Source organism: Panicum virgatum, chromosome 3K, assembly GCF_016808335.1.
Source record: "Panicum virgatum strain AP13 chromosome 3K, P.virgatum_v5, whole genome shotgun sequence".
Lineage (NCBI taxonomy): Eukaryota > Viridiplantae > Streptophyta > Magnoliopsida > Poales > Poaceae > Panicum > Panicum virgatum.
The window spans coordinates 17,739,322-17,759,262 of record NC_053138.1 but is presented as its reverse complement, the minus strand read 5'-3'; the positions used below and the strand labels follow the sequence as shown (position 1 = coordinate 17,759,262).

At 49.6% G+C, this 19,941-nt stretch overlaps 1 protein-coding gene and 1 pseudogene across 25 annotated transcripts; both read left to right on the top strand.

Moving 5' to 3' along the window:
- Nucleotides 1–8,558: 8,558 nt before the first annotated feature.
- LOC120701274 lies at nt 8,559–9,187 on the top strand (annotated as a pseudogene).
- A 123-nt stretch (nt 9,188–9,310) lies between these two features.
- On the top strand, nt 9,311–19,523 carry LOC120698020 (CLP protease regulatory subunit CLPX1, mitochondrial-like). Of its 25 annotated transcripts, none has more exons than XR_005684651.1 (15): nt 9,386–9,870; nt 15,517–15,578; nt 15,669–15,769; nt 15,848–15,927; nt 16,085–16,135; nt 16,416–16,490; nt 16,572–16,649; nt 16,896–16,952; nt 17,112–17,145; nt 17,241–17,379; nt 17,512–17,576; nt 17,772–17,826; nt 17,861–17,883; nt 18,879–19,049; nt 19,132–19,164. XR_005684651.1 is itself a non-coding variant. In XM_039981460.1 (14 exons), exons 1-14 carry the CDS (start codon nt 9,736–9,738, stop codon nt 19,366–19,368), a joined length of 1,335 nt encoding a protein of 444 aa, XP_039837394.1. In that variant the 5' UTR covers nt 9,454–9,735; the 3' UTR covers nt 19,369–19,523. The 25 variants fall into 25 exon arrangements, 6 of the variants coding, with proteins under 6 accessions (XP_039837398.1, XP_039837399.1, XP_039837396.1 ...); XR_005684650.1 differs by lacking the exon at nt 17,861–17,883 and adding an exon at nt 17,934–18,008 and having other exon boundaries at nt 9,388–9,870; nt 17,772–17,834; nt 18,927–19,049; nt 19,132–19,523; XR_005684653.1 differs by lacking the exon at nt 17,861–17,883 and adding an exon at nt 17,934–18,008 and having other exon boundaries at nt 9,408–9,870; nt 17,112–17,182; nt 17,280–17,379; ... (1 more) ...; nt 18,927–19,049; nt 19,132–19,523.
- Nucleotides 19,524–19,941: the final 418 nt, after the last annotated feature.

Sequence of the window (19,941 nt, the reverse complement as noted above, 5' to 3'; positions counted from 1 at the left end):
AGAAAATTTTCTAAACAAGGAGTAGCAGTGGCAGAGCCGGTTTCCCTAAGCATGTCATCTAAGCTCCCATGAGATGCCAAAAGTTTTTCTAGCGGGAGGCCTAGGAGAAGATCAAAATCGAGAATATCGTATATGTAAAATCTAAATGCACCCCGATTTTGTCTATGGTGATAGACACATCCCTTGCGATCCCCCGACATTCAAAGTACAGTCCGGATGGACTTTTAAAGTATTTATCGGTCGGGGTTAAAGGCTTGTTACCCACAAGAGTATCCAAAAGGCACTCGGGTAAGATGCAAACCTCAGCAGCAGGGTCATGAAGAGCTTCTACGATTTTTTCCTTCATAGAACAAGTGATGGTTGCAGAGGTTGGGCTAATCCGAATCACTTCGGAAGCACGCTTTGCCTCCTTTGACCAATCAATTGCGGGTGTATGGCAGAAAATTATAGCGAGAGTCTCATAAAGACACATCGATTTCATAGGCTCCTCGTGCCTAAGATGATTCGAGGTATTTCTGATGTTTCCTGAAGAATCATCCTCGAATCGGGAAGAAAACTCCGAAGGTTGAATTTTTTCTTCCTTCGTTGTTCGTGGTTTGGGAGAGGGCTCAAAAGACGAATATTGGGATGTGGAAGATGAAGACTCAGATTCAGATGGTGAGAGACTCTTATGGCTCAACGTGGATTCCTCCCGGCGGGGTTCACTATGGTCGGTAGCGACGAAAGAGTCTTCTAGAAAACTATCTAGGATGTCTCTTCCTTCTTCTGGAGTTGTGTGTGCGAACCATCCTCCGCTGGCGACGTCAAGCTCTAGGGCAGTTTCCATGTCTAAACCCGAGTAGAAAACGTTCAACGATACTTCATCGGGTATAGTCATGTCTGGGATAGATGCCAAAAGGCGTGAGAATCTGCACCTATGGACTCCTTCTCTAATTGCTCAAAATCGAGGATGTCGGTCGGTAGGGAGTCTATGCGTCCGGTGAGGGAGAACGAGTAACAAAAGTCATCTCGAAGCTCCTCCCAATCACCGCTCATATTTCTTATCGTGCGGGTGTATCATTGCTCTGCCCTTTCTATAAGAGAGAAGGGGAACAATTTCCACTGCAAGGCTTCCTGTGTCATGCCTAGGATTACTAAATCCGAACACAGTTTCTCGAATTCTTGCAAATGTTTATAGGGATCTTCTTGATTTTCTCCCGAGAAGGGTCGCTTCCAAACCATGGCTATAAAGCCAGGGTCGAGTTCATGGTTAGATGAGGAAGGTGATAATGGCTCAGAGAACTCGCCCCTTAGGGTGGAGAGCTGTGGAAAGGATGGATTCTCCATGGGTAGCCGGGGTTGAGGGAGAAATAAAGAAAATGAAAAAGATACGAGGACGATTGAGTCCGTAGATAATGTAGCTGCCGTTCCCCGGCAACGGCGCCAGAAAGCTTGTTGGTATTTTGTAACGTCACGAATAAAATCCGCAAGCGCACGGATACCGCTGTAGCTTTCACCCAAGAGTATTCCAGGATATCGTATCCACTGGGGAACGTGAGTACACTATCTACGGGTTCAGGCTCGTCCAAGGGCACACACACTGGTATAGGAGGATAGAAAATAGAGGACTTGCTAAGATCTAGAATCTATGTTTAGAAGAAGAGATCACATTGCCGTTATACTTCGAGCTACTGGTTTCGACCGGCTTGTTCAAGCCGATAGCTCCAGTAATAATGCTCTATCCGATATCCGAACATGGAGGATTACTAAGGCTCGAACAGGGCTGTCACCACCTGCCGGCTACCTCTACAAACCATGGGACTATCGGACAACTGAGTGATATAGTCCAGCCTAAACACCACGTCTACGCCTTTCCCTACTAACTCCAGGGGCGATGAGGGTTATCCTTTTCTATTCGGAGCCCAACTCTAGAGTCAAATGCTACTCGCTAAGCATACACATCAACTAATATAAGACAGAGATGATAACTTGCGATCTAAACTCTAATTCTAAATAAACAAAGAAAGTCTCGAACACTTACAACCGAATAAGCATCCATCGAGGTACAAGCAGATAAGAGCGCCGACAAGCCCGGCACTTCCCCCGACTATCTCCCTCACTCTCGTAGTGGTATAATTTGGAGAAGAGCACCGTTACCGGCGCCCCTCCTGAGTACCTCTACTCCTAAACTCACTAAGACAACTCTCACCCAAGTGAGAACTCAAGAGAAGAGTGAATGGTGTGGTGTGTCTTCAATTCACACCCCCTCCCCTTGTATTTATAGGAGGGAGCCACCCCGGGAATGCAGCCAATCCTCCTCAAACCGCCTTCTAGGGCCAATAGGGAAGTGACACGTGGAAGCTGGAGGCGAGAGGGCCTAGTGCCAGGTCGGCCAACCAAGGAGGTCGGCCGACCTCTGGCCACCGCCTTTTGACCCCAAATTTGAACATGTGACTGATGAGTGGGCCCTTAGGTCGGTTCTTTGTGACTTGGCGCGAAACTATGTCGGTTGCATACCCTGGTGGGTCCATGGATCTTCTTGCTCGCGTCTTGTCGGTACCTCTGGACTAGGGTACCCCTCTTGCTGTGTTAAGACCATGGTTAACCTTACCGGTGGGAACCGGTCCGGTTTGACCGGTAACCGGTCAAACCGGTCCGGACCGGTTCCGGTTCCGACCGGTTCCCAACCGGTCCAAATTCAAATTTTGAATTTGAATTCAAAAAAATGAAAAATTCTCAAAAAATTCCTAAAAATATTTCAAGGTGTGATGAATCTAATGGTGTCAAATTTTCTCAAAAATTCGTTCATTTAGTATGGTTTGCGGAATTTATAAGTTAAATAAAAAAAACGTGCATACGAAAGTATACAAATACAATGTAAAAGTAGTATAAAAAAGAGTTGGAGGGTTCATTTAGACTAAAATATGTTGTACAAACATTTATTTAGTATACTTTGTGGGCATTTGAATTTAAAAAAAAAGAAAAAAATTTGAATTTGACCTGTACCAGTCAAACCGGCCGGTTACCATCCAAACCGGCCGGTATACCGGCCAAACCGGCCGGTATACCGGTCTAACCGACCGGCATACCGATCGGAACCGGTTGAACGGGGAAGTTTGAATTCAAATTTGAATTCCACCGGTTCCGACCGGTAACCGGCCAAACCGGACCGGTATACCGGAACCGGAGGCCGGCGGTTACCGGTCACCGGTCGGATACGTGAACCCTGGTTAAGACTCGCGTAATTATCCGTAACTACGCCCTAAGAAGCTGAGCAGCCGGACCCCTGGGGTCCGACTCCATCTCACCGGACCAACGGTCACAGACCCTCTTCCCGCTCGGGGACGGGTCCGGTGTCACCACGTGTCCCAGAGGTGAAAATGCTCAGCACCTGTGACCGCAGACCCGGACCCCCGCAGGTGGGTCCGGGACCTCCACCTGCCTATCCGGACCCCTGTGAGCTCTCAGCTCAGCTAGCTGCTCGGGAGGGGTCCGGAACCGCCATGTGTCACGCAGACGCGGGCGCAGGCGCAAACCTTCCGCTGTAAGCACCCTCACCCACCCGCATTAAGTGCGAGTGGTTGAGGCATTCTCTGCTACCGCTAGGCACGGGGCAACTTTCGCCAGGCTGTATTATTGGCCGCGCGTTACCAAGGCACATAGTGCAGCCTCTGGCGCCGCCCACGCCACGCGCGTCAGTCTGCAACGCCAGATAGACACGACAGATCGGCGATGGAGTATCATAACGCCTACGTAGTAGACCCAACAGTCTACGCCGCAACCTACACCGCCTCAACGGGCACTTCGCCGATAGGACAGGTGAAGACCCCCCTCAGTCAGAGAGTCTACAGGGCGATGAAGCGTATCCGGCAAAAGATTATTCATCACTATAGCACGACAAAGTCTTTTTCGTGGTATACTTTACATCCTTGTTGGGCCCACCTGTCGGGGTCCAACGCCTGTGTACGCGTCTTCCTTGCGCTATAAAAGGGAGACGCCCATTAGAAAAGGGACTTAGAGGAAGAGGATAAACTCATGCACTGACACAAGACCAATAGAACTCTCAGTGGACGTAGGGTATTACGCTCCGGCGGCCCGAACCACTCTAAATCCCTGTGTGTTCTTGTGTTCTTCCTTCACAAGTAGATCTGTTGAATCGCTTGCACTTCTCCGAGTAACCACCCTCTGGGATTAGGCGGGTGCACTACGCCACCCGGCTGTGGCCCTCCTCCTTGAGCCACGACACGTCTGATTGGTCGAGGTGGAATTGCTTCGGATCGATGACGTGTCACGCGTGTGGGCTGAGTGTCCTTCTTGTGTGAGCTGCCAAACAGGCCCATTTTATCCTCGGGCTTGCTTGTGCTTGGCCTAGAAATTTAGAACTTGGATAATATGCTTGTTACATGCAGTTTTGATCCAAATTCATCTGCACACATTCTCATACCAGCATCTGTGGAATTCATCAAATAATCATCCTATGCTAACATTTATTCTCTCCGATGCTCGACTTTTGCACGATAGTTGACGGTCAAAATGGTTGTTATTGACCGTCAACAAGAACTAACACTAACACTTGAGGTCGTTAGTGACGGTCAAAATGAGTTTGTCAATAAAAACACTTTTCCAATCATTTGACTCATTTAACTCCCTTTGCAACTGAATTTGTTGTGGCTGGCCACTTTGTGAGCGCGAGACGTGACCAACTCCTCCTCCTCCTGCTCCCTTTTACAGCTCACAAAGACGAGCCGGCCACTACTCCCCGCGCGGCATCACCCACCTCCCCTTCTCCCCGCGCCCACCACGCCGAGCCGAGAATCTCGATTCGTCTATGATCGTCATGCCTGTGGACGGCGGCGGCGGCAGAGCTTGACCAGGGGTACGGCGCCATGTCGTCGGAGCTGGAGCTATGCGTGGCGCGCATCAGGGCGCTGCGGGCGGAGCCGGAGCTCGAGCGGCGGCGGGGCGTGGCCGCGGAGGCCGAGTGCCGAGCGCTGTGGGAGGAGGCCGGCGCCGCGCACGGGGAGGCGGAGTGCGCGCTTGCGGGCGCCGAGGAGGAGCGGCGGATGCTGCGCATCGCGGAGCTCTGGCGCGAGGAGCGGGTCCAGATGAAGCTCGCCGGCGCGAGGGCGGCCATGAAGGAGAGGCTGCGGGAGATCGACGACGCTGTTGCCGAGCTCCGTGTCGCTGCTGCGCCAGTGACAACCACTAGGGCAGCTGCTGCGGCGGCAGCGTCATTCCGAATGGCAAGGCAAGCCCGACGAGTCAACAGAGCCCGAGCCGTAGTCAGCACGGTCTTCCCCGAAGTAAACTTCAGATTTACCGTACCAACACTAAGAACACGCGCATGTGATCCGTTCCCCATCAGCAAGGAGGAAGTTCCGCCGGTCTGGTAAGAAGAGAACAAAGAAGCATCAGCACAAACATGAATATTAGCACCAGTGTCAACCCACCACTCGGGTGAACCAAAGACTGAAAGAACAGTAGGTAATAAATTACCATACCCCGAAGTTCCTCCAGGCTCGCTAATAACCATGTTGGCGGAGTCGTTGCCTTTGCGGTTCGGACACTTTGCAGCAAAGTGATCCGTACTAGCGCACACATAGCAAGCTCCCGTCTTCTTCTTCTTCTTAAAAGTGGTTGTCTTCTTAGTCTTTGGTTGGTTCTGCGGTGGCTTTTTCTTGTTCTTATGGGAGTTGTTCTTCTGAACAAGATTGGCACTTGAAGCACCAACAACTCCTTTCCCACGTATGTCCTTTGCTCTCGCCTTCTCCTCAACATCAAGAGTCCCTATGAGTCCATCTATTGTGAACTCCTGTCTCTTGTGTTTTAGAGAAATAGCAAAGTCCCTCCAAGAAGGTGGCAGCTTAGAGATTATACCTCCAGCCACAAACTTATTGGGTAACACACATGGGGACTCTTTGCTGCAATTTTTGAGATCTTTTGCCAGAGTATGTATTTCATGAGCCTGTTCCACTACAGAACGGTCTTCGACCATCCTGTACTCAAGGAACTGCTCCATGATATACAACTCACTCCCGGCGTCAGATACTCCATATTGAGCCTCAAGAGCATCCCACAATGCTTTGCCAGTTGGCAGCCGGATATAAGAATCCACCAGGTTTTCACCGAGAACACTAATGATCAAACCTCGAAAGAGGATATCAGCCTCATCGAACGCACTCCCTTCCTCTGGAGAGAATTGTTCAGGCTTACCCTCTTTCACATGGATCACTCTCGATAGTGTTAACCACAGTATAAGCCGCTCTTGCCAACGTTTGTAATTTGAACCATCAAAAGATGGTGGTTTGATGATGCAGCAAAGCTAGATACCGAAAGCCTATTAACACAATCAGATTTTTGGATTGTTAGATATTTAGGCAATTTCGGGCACAATTTAATTCCAAAATTAAATGTATAAACTAGCAATATTTCTATGACTTTAAGGAGTAAAATAAAACATGTGAACATGTTTATACTTATCACACATATAAGCATAAACAATATAAATAACCAAAGTTTCAGGGAGTACCCTGAAGCGGGGCCGTTGCCGGAGGCATTGGCTGCGCTGTTACCAACTGGAGTAGACATCTACTCGGTTGGCCTCAGTCGAAGTAGTCGAACTAAATCGGTGCAGGAAGAAGTTCGCGGTGCAGTCCCGCGAACGGTCACCAAGATGTAGTCGACGTAGTCGTTCGGCCACCAGAATGTAGTCGACGTAGTCGTTCGGCTCGTCCACCAGGAAGTAGTCGTTCAATCGGGCAAAGCCTTAGTATTTTTGAGCAGTCACGCTAAAGCGTTACCCAAAAACCTGATTGCCCGCCTATCCCGTGCAGGATCTCAAGGCGAGCAAGGTTTCGGAGGACTGCTCACGCTAATTCTGTGCGCGCAGAAATTAGCGTTGGGGAACTCAGTTGTTGCAACTGGAGAGGGAGAAGAGAGGAGCCGAGTTGCCTCAATGCTCTGGTGCAGAATGGATGAGGGGAATGACACTCCTTATATAGTGACTCAGGTGCTCAGGATCGTTGAACCTGGACACCATCAGAGTCATTTAGGTGATGCGGTTATGCACGTCACGTCCGGCCGCGCACGCGCACGCGCACGCGCACGCGCACGCGCACCGCCCGTTCGGCCGGCCGGCCCGCCGCGCCGCGCCGCGCCTCGCCTCGCCTCGCCTCGCCTCGCCTCGCCTCGCCTCGCCTCGGCCTCGGCCACGGCCCGGCCCGGCCCGGCCCGGCCCGGCCCGGCCCGGCCCGGCCCGGCGAGGCGAGCGAGCGCGCGCGCGCGTGTGGTTCACCGTCCTCCTCTTACCGGCTTCACAAGTGGTGTACACGAAGTGCACCTTTTAAGTCGGTTGAGATCCTCCTCAATTCCCGGTACGGAATTAAGCATTGATTCCCTAGCATTAATAGTGGGCTTTAAATTCTTTTAATGCTTTAGAATAAATGGGCCAAGCCCATTACTCCAACAATCCCCACCAAGAAATTCAAGCCACACTAGAAATACCCTCATTCCCTCATTGATATACCAGTATTCGACAGAGACTGTTAAGTTGAACTTCCATCTAGGACAAAGGCTACACTTATTCACAACTGTGCAATGGACTATGCCTTGAATTGCCAGTTTTGTGCAAACAAGTTTGACCAGAGCCCTACACTGGTACTAGGCTGCAAAAGCATCCCCGCGGGACAACATCTTTGTTTCAAGAAAACAACTCATTTGTTTAAAAGAAACCACCTGGCACACATTAAGGTATAGACCAACCTGACAGAGACTGTTAAGTTGAACTTCCATCTAGGACAAAGGCTACACTTATTCACAACTGTGCAATGGACTATGCCTTGAATTGCCAGTTTTGTGCAAACAAGTTTGACCAGAGCCCTACACTGGTACTAGGCTGCAAAAGCATCCCCGCGGGACAACATCTTTGTTTCAAGAAAACAACTCATTTGTTTAAAAGAAACCACCTGGCACACATTAAGGTATAGACCAACCTGCCATACAGATTAGAAGAGAAATGCACCTTATACACGGAATGAGCCCTTTTCACAAGGGTTCTCTTCTCACAGTCAGACTTTAGTTTGTTTCACCATCCTAATTCACGGGATCTCCGATCACATAGGACAGGTTTCTACTATAGAATGACTCACATGGGTTTCAAGCCCAATTCCATAGATGCCTCGGCCCGGCCCGGCGAGGCGAGCGAGCGCGCGCGTGTGGTTCACCGTCCCCCTCTTACCGGCTTCACAAGTGGTGTACACGAAGTCCACCTTTTAAGTCGGTTGAGATCCTCCTCAATTCCCGGTATGGAATTAAGCATTGATTCCCTAACATTAATAGTGGACTTTAAATTCTTTTAATGCTTTAGAATAAATGGGCCAAGCCCATTACTCCAACAGTCCGCACTCCATGACCCACTGACCCACAGGCCGCACTCGAGTCGTGTCTCTGCCGCAGTGCCACGCGCCGCGTCGCTCCCTCTGCAGGCTCCCGCACTCGTGTCGGTGTCGCTGCCACGCGCCGCACCGCACCAGCTCACCTGCGTCGTCCACTCGGCGGGCGAGCGCACCGGCCGCCGCGCCCCGCTTCCTCGCCTCGAGGTCCCCGCCCGATCACCATGGCGCTCCTCCCGCGAATGGTGCGGCCGCTGGCACTCCTCTCCGCCTCCCCGCGCGCCTACTCCTCCGCCCGCCCGGCGCCGCCCCCGGCGCCCATGTCGAAGGCGGCGGAGTTCGTGGTCTCCAAGGTGGACGACCTCATGAACTGGGCGCGCCGGGGCTCCGTCTGGCCCATGACGTTCGGGCTCGCCTGCTGCGCCGTCGAGATGATGCACGCCGGCGCCTCCCGCTACGACTTCGACCGCTTCGGCGTCATCTTCCGCCCCTCGCCGCGCCAGTCCGACTGCATGATCGTCGCCGGCACGCTCACCAACAAGATGGCGCCCGCGCTTCGCAAGTTTTTTTTTTGCTACACCTAACGTTTGTCTTACTGTTCGCTTACATCTACGCCCCTGGATGCCCGCCCACCGCCGAAGCTCTGCTCTACGGCGTTCTTCAGCTGCAGAAGAAGATCAACAGGCGCAAGGATTTCCTCCACTGGTGGACCAAGTGATCTGGAGATTCTCACCGTTGTCTGATGAGCAGTGCGGACGTGAGCGTGTAACTGGTGTGCTGAACACCGTGCCTGGTTCGCAGCCTCTGGAGTCTGGACAAACTTCTAGTGGTGGAATGTGTGTTACACTAAAGTTTGTAATGTAGTGTTCCGTTGGTTGATGCGATCTGATCGTGAAACAAATGGTCGTGACCGGTAATCCTGAGCACTCCTTGCAATTTCGAACTACGGAGATTATATGTTTGAACCGAATTACTGTATCTCGTTTTCAAATGATGATGCAAATCACCCTCACCCATGCGTAACGGATCAACCTTCCTTGGCCGTAACGGATCAACCCTCACACGAAACGATCCAATCGCACGATCGGCATTGACCTCTTCCCCAGTCCAAGCCAAAAACGACCCCGCGCCGCCGTCCTCCCCGATCGCCTCTCCCCCGCCGATCTGCTCCCAAGAGCAAGAGGTGAACCCCCATCCCCAGCCGAGCGAATCAACGCGGGGTTCTTCTCGGCCTCTCGCGATCTCACCACACTGTAACGAACCCGCCTTGTCCCCCGCCGCAGGACCCGCGTCCCCGGCCGGAGTATATCCCCATGGCTCTGCCGTCGAGGCTGGCGTAGCTGCAGGCGAAGGCGTGCGAGGCGACATGGTTCGCCGCGAAGCACGGGTGCACGTACCAGCGGTCGCTCGTCGAGAAGAACAAGAAGTACGTCGTGGAGCCCCCCACCATCGAGAAGTGCCAGGAGCTCTCCAGGCAGCTCTTCTACACCCGCCTCGCCAGGTTCGTGCAATCGATCTCCGCCCTTGGCCCTTGCCCTCCTCCTCGTACTCTCGTTCCCATCTGAGATCCTGACGGGGGAGATTCGTTTGTGTGCTCCGTCCTCCGTGATCTCAATGCAGGACTAACTATCGGTCTATTGCTCTTGACGTGTTTGCCAAATAGCCCACCCCAGTGCTAGCTTCTTATGGTTATGACTTGTGCGGCCATACTTATCCACGTTTGGTTTTGGGCTGCGATTTGAATTGAATTAGCGTTGAGGTTTACTGCGGGAGTGATGTGACAGGCTTGTTTGAAAGTAGGATTGGGTAATTAGCCTGTCTTCTCAGTGAAGAAAGCAGAGGCAAACAAGGTTTTGGGGTTTTTGCCTTTTAGATGTTCATTTAGTTTGTTGTATTGTATGGGATTTCAACCATGAGTTTTTTTTATATGCAATTTTGCACCTGCTGTTCAATGTATGAATTTATACATCTAGTTTAGATATCTGAACATTTTGGAATCACGTGTTGGGCACAATGTCACCTCAATATTCCATAGGGTACTCATGAAACTCTGATTCTGATTATTGTATAAATGATACCCAGAAGTCAATATCATCTTGTAATGTGGCTGCTTGCTGGTTTGATTGAATGAGCTAAGTTGCCTGAAGATAGTAGCTGCGTACAACTTTCAAATGTTCTGGGGTCTGGAGTGGACTAGGATATTGTCTTGTCAGAAAGTGAATTGGTGCGTAAATGTTCTTAGTATTAGTATAGCTCGGAAGCTGGAGAAAGGGTAACAATCTGCAATCAGGCAATGATGTATTTAATTCCAGATTAGACCAATGCCCACTGAACCTGTGATGACTGACTACAATCCTAAACATTGCTAACTAAGTCATCAGGGATGTTAAAAGTGCTTGTACTGGAAAGTGACATCTATGGTTGCATGTAGTTAACTGAACTTTGCGAAAAGTGAACTGGAAAGGGAAAAAGTCTATATCACCCCCACCCCCCAACCTATGGGGGGTGGAATATATAACCCCCAACCTATGAAACGGTCTATATCACCCCCTGAACTTTTCAGAATTGGTCAAATTACCCCCTAAATCAGTTTCAAAAAATCATAGTAAATCACAGAAAAATCATAAAATGAAAAATTCAATTGTGTTGGACTCCAAATGAGTAGATCTACATTGTGAACATATAATATGGTATGCTTTAGTTCATTTTTTTTACAGCTATGAAGAAAAGCATAGATCTAAAGCTACAGCAAAAAAAGAATACTAAAATATACCATATTATATGTTCACTGTGTAGATCTACTCATTTGGAGTCTAACACAATTAAATTTTCTATTTTACGATTTTTCTGTGATTTACTATGATTTTTTAAACTGCTTTAGGGGGGTAATTTGACCGGTTTTGAAAAGTTCAGGGGGTGATATAGACCGTTTCATAGTTTGGGGGGTTATGTAGTCCGCCCCCCATAGGTGAGGGGGTGATGTAGACTTTTTCCACTGGAAAGTGACATCCTATGGTTGCATGTAGTTTAACTGAGCTTTGCAAAAAGTAAGTTTTCCCCTTAGTTCGCTGCAAATGAAGATGTAAGCATAGATTCAAGTTTATGTAGTCATGTGGATTCAAGGTTTCGTTTGTGTCATGACTGACTGGCGTGTGTTGATTCAGCCTTAAATACATTTGAGAAAAAGGTTGCCTGTAAATGAGATCAGCGCTTAGTCATTAAACAATGAGCAATGCTGTCTTGGAAACAATGAGTTGTTTTGGCTGATACCAGTTTTTAACTTCATGATTATCCATTATTTTTTATGCTTCTCTTTTTAGTGGACTGGCTCTTCTATTATTTGCACATTGTATACAACAAAGGAAGTTCTGCTTTTATGTGTCACCTTTAAGTGATTTATTAGACATGATTTACCATTGGACTCTGGGAGTAATGCAAGAGTTTTGTTTTGTTCCTGAACTATGACCTTGTATTGTCAATTTCAGTGCTATAGTCCATCCTGTAAAGACTTGTGAAGTTTTAGATCCTTAAATGAAGTTCCTCTTATCTTATTCTCTAGGCCTGCAAAAATATTAGGTAGCTGATGACCATTGCACTTCTGTAACTAGATCACTTCACACTGATCTTATCCGTTCATGTCATGAGGTGCTCCTTCACATCTTCACTTGTATCTTTGTACTGACACATGCTTCTTTCAGCCTGCCTGGTCGCTACGAAGCATTCTGGAAAGAGCTTGATCAAGTGAAGCAGCTGTGGAGAAACAGAAACGATCTGAATGTTGAGCACGCTGGCGTTGCCGCGCTCTTCGGCATTGAATTGTACGCGTGGTTCTGCGTCGGCGAGATCGTCGGCAGAGGATTTACTCTCACAGGATACCACGTCTAAATGCCAAGCAACAAAGTCAGTCCCCTTTTGGCTGATATACACACCTGTTAGGCAACCCATTTTTTTGGTGACCAGATGCGCAGTTTTGATTTAGAGATATTCTTGATGCTGTATGGAATGCACACATCTCGGTGAAACCGAACAATAATCTGCTGCATCGTGGTTTATGTCTACGGTACATTACTTTTTCCTTCTAATATTATTTGTACGAAGTTTAAAGTTTTGACGGCCGTGTTTTCCATCCTTATCGCGAGGTGTGTGGATTAGGCTATTGCCTTTGTGATCAGCTTTGATCTTGTCCAGCATGTGGTGTGGCGCACGTGACCACCCGCCGCAGTGGTGGGGGCCTCACCTGAAGACGGGACAGCGGCTCGTCGTCCATTCGCGCGCAGGCCGGGCGCCACGGCCGGGCAGCCGTTCTCTTGCCAGCTCCGTGCGGCTTGGGCCGCCGGCTAGCCGGAACCGGAAGGAATCCGCTCGCTGAACGGGAAGAGCGGCTCGCCAACACAAAGGCCTCCTTCCATTTTCCCAAATTTCGAGAAGAGCCCCGGAACGCTGGATAATTGCCGCGACACCCCAAACGCGGGCGGGGACAAATTGAGGCCGAATCCGCATCGGCTGATCGGGAAGTACATCGCCGTCCGGCGGCTGCTCCGGCCGCTGCAGCCTCGGACCTCATGTTCTCTGCTATTCGCCGCCTCCTCGCCTCCCGTGCCGGCGCCCTCGTGGCGGCCAAGTCGACTCCCTCGTCCTCGTACGCCTACTCCGCGGCGGCGGCCCCGTCTCGGCCTCGATTCCCGACGCCCAAGGAGATCCGCCGAGGCCTGGACGAGTTCGTCGTCGGCCAGGACAAGGCTAAGAAGGTTACTCATGCACCTTAATCGCCTAGCCTCCCTTCTCGTTCGTTGCTCTCGATTTCAACTGGCGCAGGTGCCGCAGCAGAGAAAAGAAGTACCAAAGAGAATCAACCTAACGGCGGAGGCGGATGGGGGAACGCGCCCCCACGCCGGCGTCCGCTCCCGCGCCGGCGACCATCCCAACCTCCAAGCCTCCCACGCCGGCCGCCACTCCGGCACCGGCGTCCACCCTCTCTCCCCTCGCGCGCCCCTTCTACCCGACCTCGGGAGGGCGCCCCAAGGCCTTGCGTTGGATGGAGCCGGACATGGAAGATGACGACTTGCTGGTCCTCTCCTCGGAGGATGAGGAGGACGTGCGCCGCCCCCTCTCCTACCGGGATGCCGCCCTCAAGCCGGCGGCTTCACCTACCCCCGCCACGGCCGCGCCGCCGCCTGCGGCGACCTCGTCTCAGGTGCGGTTGCAGTCGTCGCCTCCGATGGCTCCTGCCCCGACCGCTCCTCCCCAACTCGTGCGACGCCGCCCCTCCTGGCGCTCCCGCCGCCGCCGGGCCCGGAACTGGTGATTGGCCTCCCCGTCCGCCGGCCGCCGCACCCGGCGGCGCGCCAGGTTCCACGCCGGGAGCAGATCTCCAACCAGCTTCGGGCCTGCCTGGGTCCGCGCCAGGGGCAGGCGTTATGTACGCTGCCTCGACGACGCTTGGCTGTCGCCGCCGGGCAGCAGGGACGCGGCCACACCTTCGGGGTGCCGCGGGTTGATGCTGATGGGTTCCAGGAGGTCGTCTCCAGGGCCAGCTTGCGCCAGCTGCGCTGGCCTTCGCCGCCGGTGGGTGGTGCGGTGCCTGACTGTGCTCCGGGTAGTTTCTTGCCCGAGCTGTGGGGCAAGTGCCTCAACTGCCTGTCCACCGGCCACAGGGTGGCGACCTGTCGTGCCGCGGCGCTGTCTCCGCTGCCATGGTTTCCGGCACCTGGCGCGGGACTGCAAGCGGCTGCGGAGCCCATCGGGTGGTGGCGCTGCCGCTGCCTCTTGTGCAGCACCGGCACGTGAGGTTTCTCGACGCTTCGTCCATTCTCGTCGAGACACGCCTCCGGCATCCCAGCCGCCTCCGCCGTCGCGGCGCTCACCGACGCTGGGGAGGAGGCATGGTGGGCCCGGGGACTGTTCAAACAGGCCGGCCTGCCAGACGCGGAAAGCTGTGACTGCAGCAGAAAACAGGGGGTCACGCGCCCCTGAGTTTGCAACGGCTCGGGTGCGGTCCATTGGGAGGTCAGGCCCCCCTGCTCCCGGACCCGGTACTGCAAGTGCAACAGCTATCGTAGGTGGCGGACCGGTCCTCATTCGACCAGGATCCAATGCTGGTCGAGATGTCGTTGGCCCCGAGGTTCATCTGTGTCGTCCTCGCGTCAAGACAAGTTGACCGTCAAAGACTCTAGTTGAGGTGTGACCGATCCCTGAGCCACTCGGGGTGGCTGTCTCGGCTCCTGTGCAAATCGCGGAGCCGCAGGATACTGCTCAGGCTGAGCCGTGCGGGCGAGCCGGCTCGTCTTTGCCGGCAGCGGTGAGCTCTATCGTGGAGCTTGTGGATCTCGAGCTCAAGTCTATAGCCTCGGTGGACGTGAGCCCACCACCAGGCTTCTCGGGCCTGCGTGCTGGGCCGATGGTGTTTGTGCCTCCCTGGGAGGGGGCACCAGTTGGGCCGCCAACGGTGGAGCTCTGCTACCACAGCCGATCAAGACCAAGAGGGCTCCTATCCCTCCTCTGCAAGGCCAACTCGAGCTGCCAAAGCGTAGCGAGCGCTTGGCAAACCATCCTTTGGCCAGCGTTGCTTCCTCCAAGCACGTGGAGGTGATGCTGATGCGCCGCTTTAATGTCATCCCATAGGTGTCCGCGCCAAACTCGGACTCCAAGAAGGCCTACACGCAGCTGTACAAGGAGAAGCTCGACGCCGACCATTTCGAGGCTATGAGGGACCTTCTACCGGCACTTCGTAGTTCCTCGGTCGTGGGCTTCACTGTTGAGTGATGTGCCTGTGCCTGTGCTGCCGCCCTTTGAGCGCGTATTGTTTCGGTTGTTTTAAGTGCGAGTAGTTTGTCAAGGGTTGGCCCAGTAAGGTACTATTTGCTTCTTAGCGCTAGATTAGTGCCTAATGTGTTCCGTGAGCTCTTTGCTCTGCGGGTTGTAAACAAACTTTTATTCTCTTCTTAATACAATGATGCGCAGCTCTCTTGCGTATTCGAGAAAAAAGCAGGTGCCGCAGCATCACCTCATGTATAAGCTTTTATGTCGCGTTAGTAAAGTAACACAAGTCTGATGTAATGCAGTAACAAGTCACACTACCTGAGCTTTCCATGAAATTTCAGCTGTACCTATGTGAGCCATGAACTTAGCAGTGAACTTGGTTGTGCAGGTGCTCTCCGTTGCTGTGCACAATCACTACAAGAGGATATACAACGAGTCATCAAAGAAATGGTGAGATCTTAGTAATTGAATTCGGATTTTCATTTACCTGTCATGATTCTAAAATTTGAACTTCATCTGTTTGACTGGCGATCAACCTAGTTCCTCGAAAAGCTTTGTGCATGGTGGTGTTGGTACCAGTGGGGATGATGAGATTGAGCTTGAAAAGAGTAACATCCTTCTGATTGGACCAACTGGGTCAGGTATTGTCATCTGATTTTTGGCTGGACGATGGTTATGTTTTCTGATGGCTTTCGGTTTCTCTTCTTTCGCTAGGACAGGTAAAACACTATTAGCAAAAACATTAGCTCGCTATTTGAATGTGCCATTCGTGATTGCTGATGCAACAGCAATCACACAGGTAATTGTGACTGTATTTCAGATAACTTCTTTGATGTCCATACTCTTATTGACCCATCATTCATTTGTTGCTGTCCTTTATATAAGATAAGGCAAAGATCCAACCTGACTGTTTTTGCTACTTCTTTCTGGTGTGACAAATAGACTGCTTTTTTCAGGCTGGATATTCTGGTGAAGATGTGGAATCTGTAATTTACAAACTTCTAGTGGTACATATCAACCTATCACTCTCTGATTGTTTAGGGACTCGGATCATTTACTGCAGTATCACTACTGTTTGGTAGTGCCTTAAACAATAACTGTTGCATAGTATATCCTTTTCAAGGAAAGTCTATCTAGGTCAGATCAAAAAATGTTCCATCAGTTTAAGGGAACTTGCTTCTGTTAATGTTCACAAGTTAGTCTCAAACAGTCATCAAATGTTAGATTGTTATTTTTTAATGAACTTCAAGATCATTTATTGTTTATCTGACATGTGATGCCTCTTAGGCAGCTGACTTCAACGTTGAAGCTGCAGAGCGCGGCATTGTGTACATTGACGAAGTTGATAAGCTAACAAAGAAGGTTATTGGACAAATTAGCTATGATGATAAAATTACTGCAACATGTGATGAAGTTAATTTACATATCTATTGCTTCTTGCAGGCTGAATGCCGTGAGGACCGAAGGGATTTCTCTGGAGAGGGTGTGCAGCAAGCATTATTAAAAATATTTGAAGGAACAGTAAGTGCATCTACTAATTTTCTCCTGTGTTGTGAAGTCATACTTTGCATTCCATAGTCACACTCACTCCTTCGAGGGATACAATATTTTATCAACTGGACCTGGTTAACTAACATGGACAATTTGTAAGCAACGGCAGTGTTGACCATATTATACAAAATGAACTTCAAAATTTCATATTTTTATCATGTCTTTCTATGTTGACCACATTTTGCTTCCTAAACTGTTTCTTGTTGTGTCTGTTAGGTCATCAATGTGCCAAGAAAAAGAAGTCGAGATAATGTACCCTATGGTTATATTGAGGTAATTGGTTGCACAAACTTCTGGCCAGTGAGTTGAATAGTACTTAGTAATGTTTTCATTGGCATAGTATTTTAGCAAAAGAAAATGTGCCTTCACATTATTGAAGTAGGGAAAATAAGGGATCAATGATGAGTTATGGCCAATATTTTTGTTTTGCAGGTAGATACAAGAAATATCCTTTTCATTTGTGGAGGTGCTTTCTTTGGCTTGGAAAAGATAGTCTCAGAAAGGTTAAAGTTAATAATTGTATGAGTTATGCATTTTTAAGAATTATTCTTCTTTATCTAGGATTTATATTTTTCTCAAAGTACTTTTGTACTGCGCAAGACATCAACTATGTCCTGTTGGATTTGGCATACCAATATGTCATGAGCTGCGGAACTGCGGCTGGACAACTGCTCTTCAGGGATCTTGCTCTATTGATGCTGTAGGCTTCAGTCCTTGACATTTGTTCTATACATTTTTTTTGTTTGATTCTGCATTAACAACAAAGATATGTTCCATTGTTCTCCTACTTAGGTTGAAAGTGATGATCTAATTGCCTATGGCCTTATCCCAGAATTCATCGGAAGGTTGCCTATAACAGTTGGCCTGACAAATCTCAGTGAAGAGCAATTGGTCCAGGTAGTAAAATTATTTGACTAAGTTTGTAAATAGCATTTGAAGCAAATCTTTCTTAAATTACCCCTCTATAGTTACTTGCCTATAGAATGATCACATTGTTTACACCTTTTTCATGTCTACTAGTTGATTCTATCATTTTATTTTTCTCCTCTGGATGACTACAACCTAAAACATTATATCTAATTCTCTTTTCAGGTGCTCAGGGAGCCGAAAAATGCAATAGGAAAGCAATACAAGAAGTTGTTCAAAATGAACAATGTTAGTCTGTTTACTCGATAGATCATTGAAATAATTGCAAGCTTTGGTTAAAAAAACTTACATGTGATGGCAACACCACTGACTTTCCTATTAACATAGGCCTACACCAGGGGTCAGCATTGAGCCCTTATTTATTTGCTTTAGTGGTGGATGAGGTCACAAGGGATATACAAGGTGAGATCCCTTGGTGTATGCTCTTTGCTGATGATGTGGTGCTAGTTGACGAGAGTAGGGCAGGGGTTAATAGGAAGTTAGAGCTGTGGAGACGCACGTTAGAGTCGAAAGGGTTCAGACTTAGTAGGACCAAAACCGAGTACATGATGTGCGATTTCAGCGCGACTAGGCATGAGAGGGGAGACGTTAGTCTAGATGGGCAAGTGGTGGTCCAGAAGGATACTTTTCGGTATTTAGGATCGGTGCTACAAAAGGATGGCGACATTGATGAAGATGTTAGGCATAGAATTTCAGCTGGCTGGTTGAAATGGCGGCAAGCTTCTGGCATCCTTTGTGACAAGAGGGTGTCACAAAAGCTAAAAGGCAAATTCTATAGGACAGCAATTCGTCCGGTGATGTTATACGGTGCTGAATGTTGGCCTACAAAAAGACGACATGTCCAGCAACTGAGTGTAGCAGAGATGCGGATGTTGCGGTGGTTTTGCGGGCACACAAGGAGGGATATAGTCCGGAACGAAGTTATTTGGGATAGGGTCGGGGTGGCACCAATTGAGGAGAAACTTACCCAGCATCGGCTGAGATGGTTTGGACATGTCCAACGAAGGCCTCCTGAGGCGCCGGTGCGTAATGGGGTTCTTGAGCGGGTCGATAATGTAAAGAGGGGTAGAGGTAGACCTAAACTGACGTGGGATGAGTCGGTTAAGAGAGACTTTAAGGATTGGAATATTTCTAAAGAGATAGCTTTGGATAGGAGCGCTTGGAGACTAGTTATCAATGTGCCTGAACCTTGAACTTATTTCTTTCGGGTTTCATCTCTAGCCTACCCCAACTTGCTTGGGAAAAAAATGCTATGTTGTTGTTGTTTGGTTAAAAAAAACTTCATAACCAAGAAACCTGTTTTTGCTTGTTTTCCCTCAGGTCAAGTTGCATTTCACTGAAAATGCTTTGCATCTAATAGCAAAGAAAGCAGCTGCAAAAGAAATGGGGGCTCGTGGGCTACGATCTATAATGGAGGACATTCTGACAGAAGCGATGTTTGAGGTTGAATACTATCTTAATATTGCCATGCAAGTGAACCAAATATCAGCCTGCCTGACAGCAATTTTGGTCCTTGCATTTACAGATTCCTGATGCAAGGGAGGGGAAAGAGAAGATAATTGCTGTTCTTGTCGATGAAGAGTCCGTAGGGCCATTGCACCATCGAGGATGTGGAGCCAAAATTTTCCGGGACGATGGAGCCTTGGAACTGTATGTATACCAGAATAACATCAAGCTTCCCGGGCTAATTCAGAGCAACCTCAGCGGCAGTCGCGTTTTCCGGATCTGCCTACTAGTCGCATTATCAGCAATTAAGCTCTGAATCTACCAGATGTTTCCTTGTTTTTCATCGATATATGAATGGATTGTACTGATGCTGTGGAAGGCTAATATTTTTACGCAGTGAAATATAACAAGGTTTTACTATCGTGCCAGCTGCTGAGATAGTAAATAGAATGGTTGATTGGCTGGAGCTCACTTTGTGTTTCTTTCTGTAGCCTTGCAGTTGCTAAGAATGATTTCTGGAACAAGCACCTGATGTCTTTTACACACTAACAGTTGCATTGACACTGAGCAAATAGAAAACAATTTTCGGGAAATACATGACTATTTTTCTTTCTATGCATAAATTGCAGTTACCCAAGGCTCGGCAGCACTTGCTTCAGCTGCAGGCCTGCAGCCTAATCCTTAGAAGCAGCCTCTGCTCTACCTCTCTTCCTTGGCAAGAGCCTCTGCCCTGGCCTTCTCTTCTGCGGCCCGGGCTTCTGCTCCAGCATTTTCCCTCTCCACTTCCTCATAACTTGAAACGCCAACTTCCCTCCCGTATCCACGTAATGCTCCTTCCCTCATTTCGTCACTGAATTTATTGTGAAACATACCTTTTCTCAGTTGCCAG

Excerpts from the sequence above, each read along its gene's own strand:
- LOC120698020 (XM_039981461.1), top strand. The coding sequence starts at position 12,932 with ATGTTCTCTGCTATTCGCCGCCTCCTCGCCTCCCGTGCCGGCGCCCTC. Across the intron at positions 13,118-15,516 it reads GCCAGGACAAGGCTAAGAAG|GTGCTCTCCGTTGCTGTGCA; the intron begins GTTACTCATGCA and ends TTGGTTGTGCAG. Across the intron at positions 16,953-17,111 it reads TACCCTATGGTTATATTGAG|GTAGATACAAGAAATATCCT; the intron begins GTAATTGGTTGC and ends TTTGTTTTGCAG.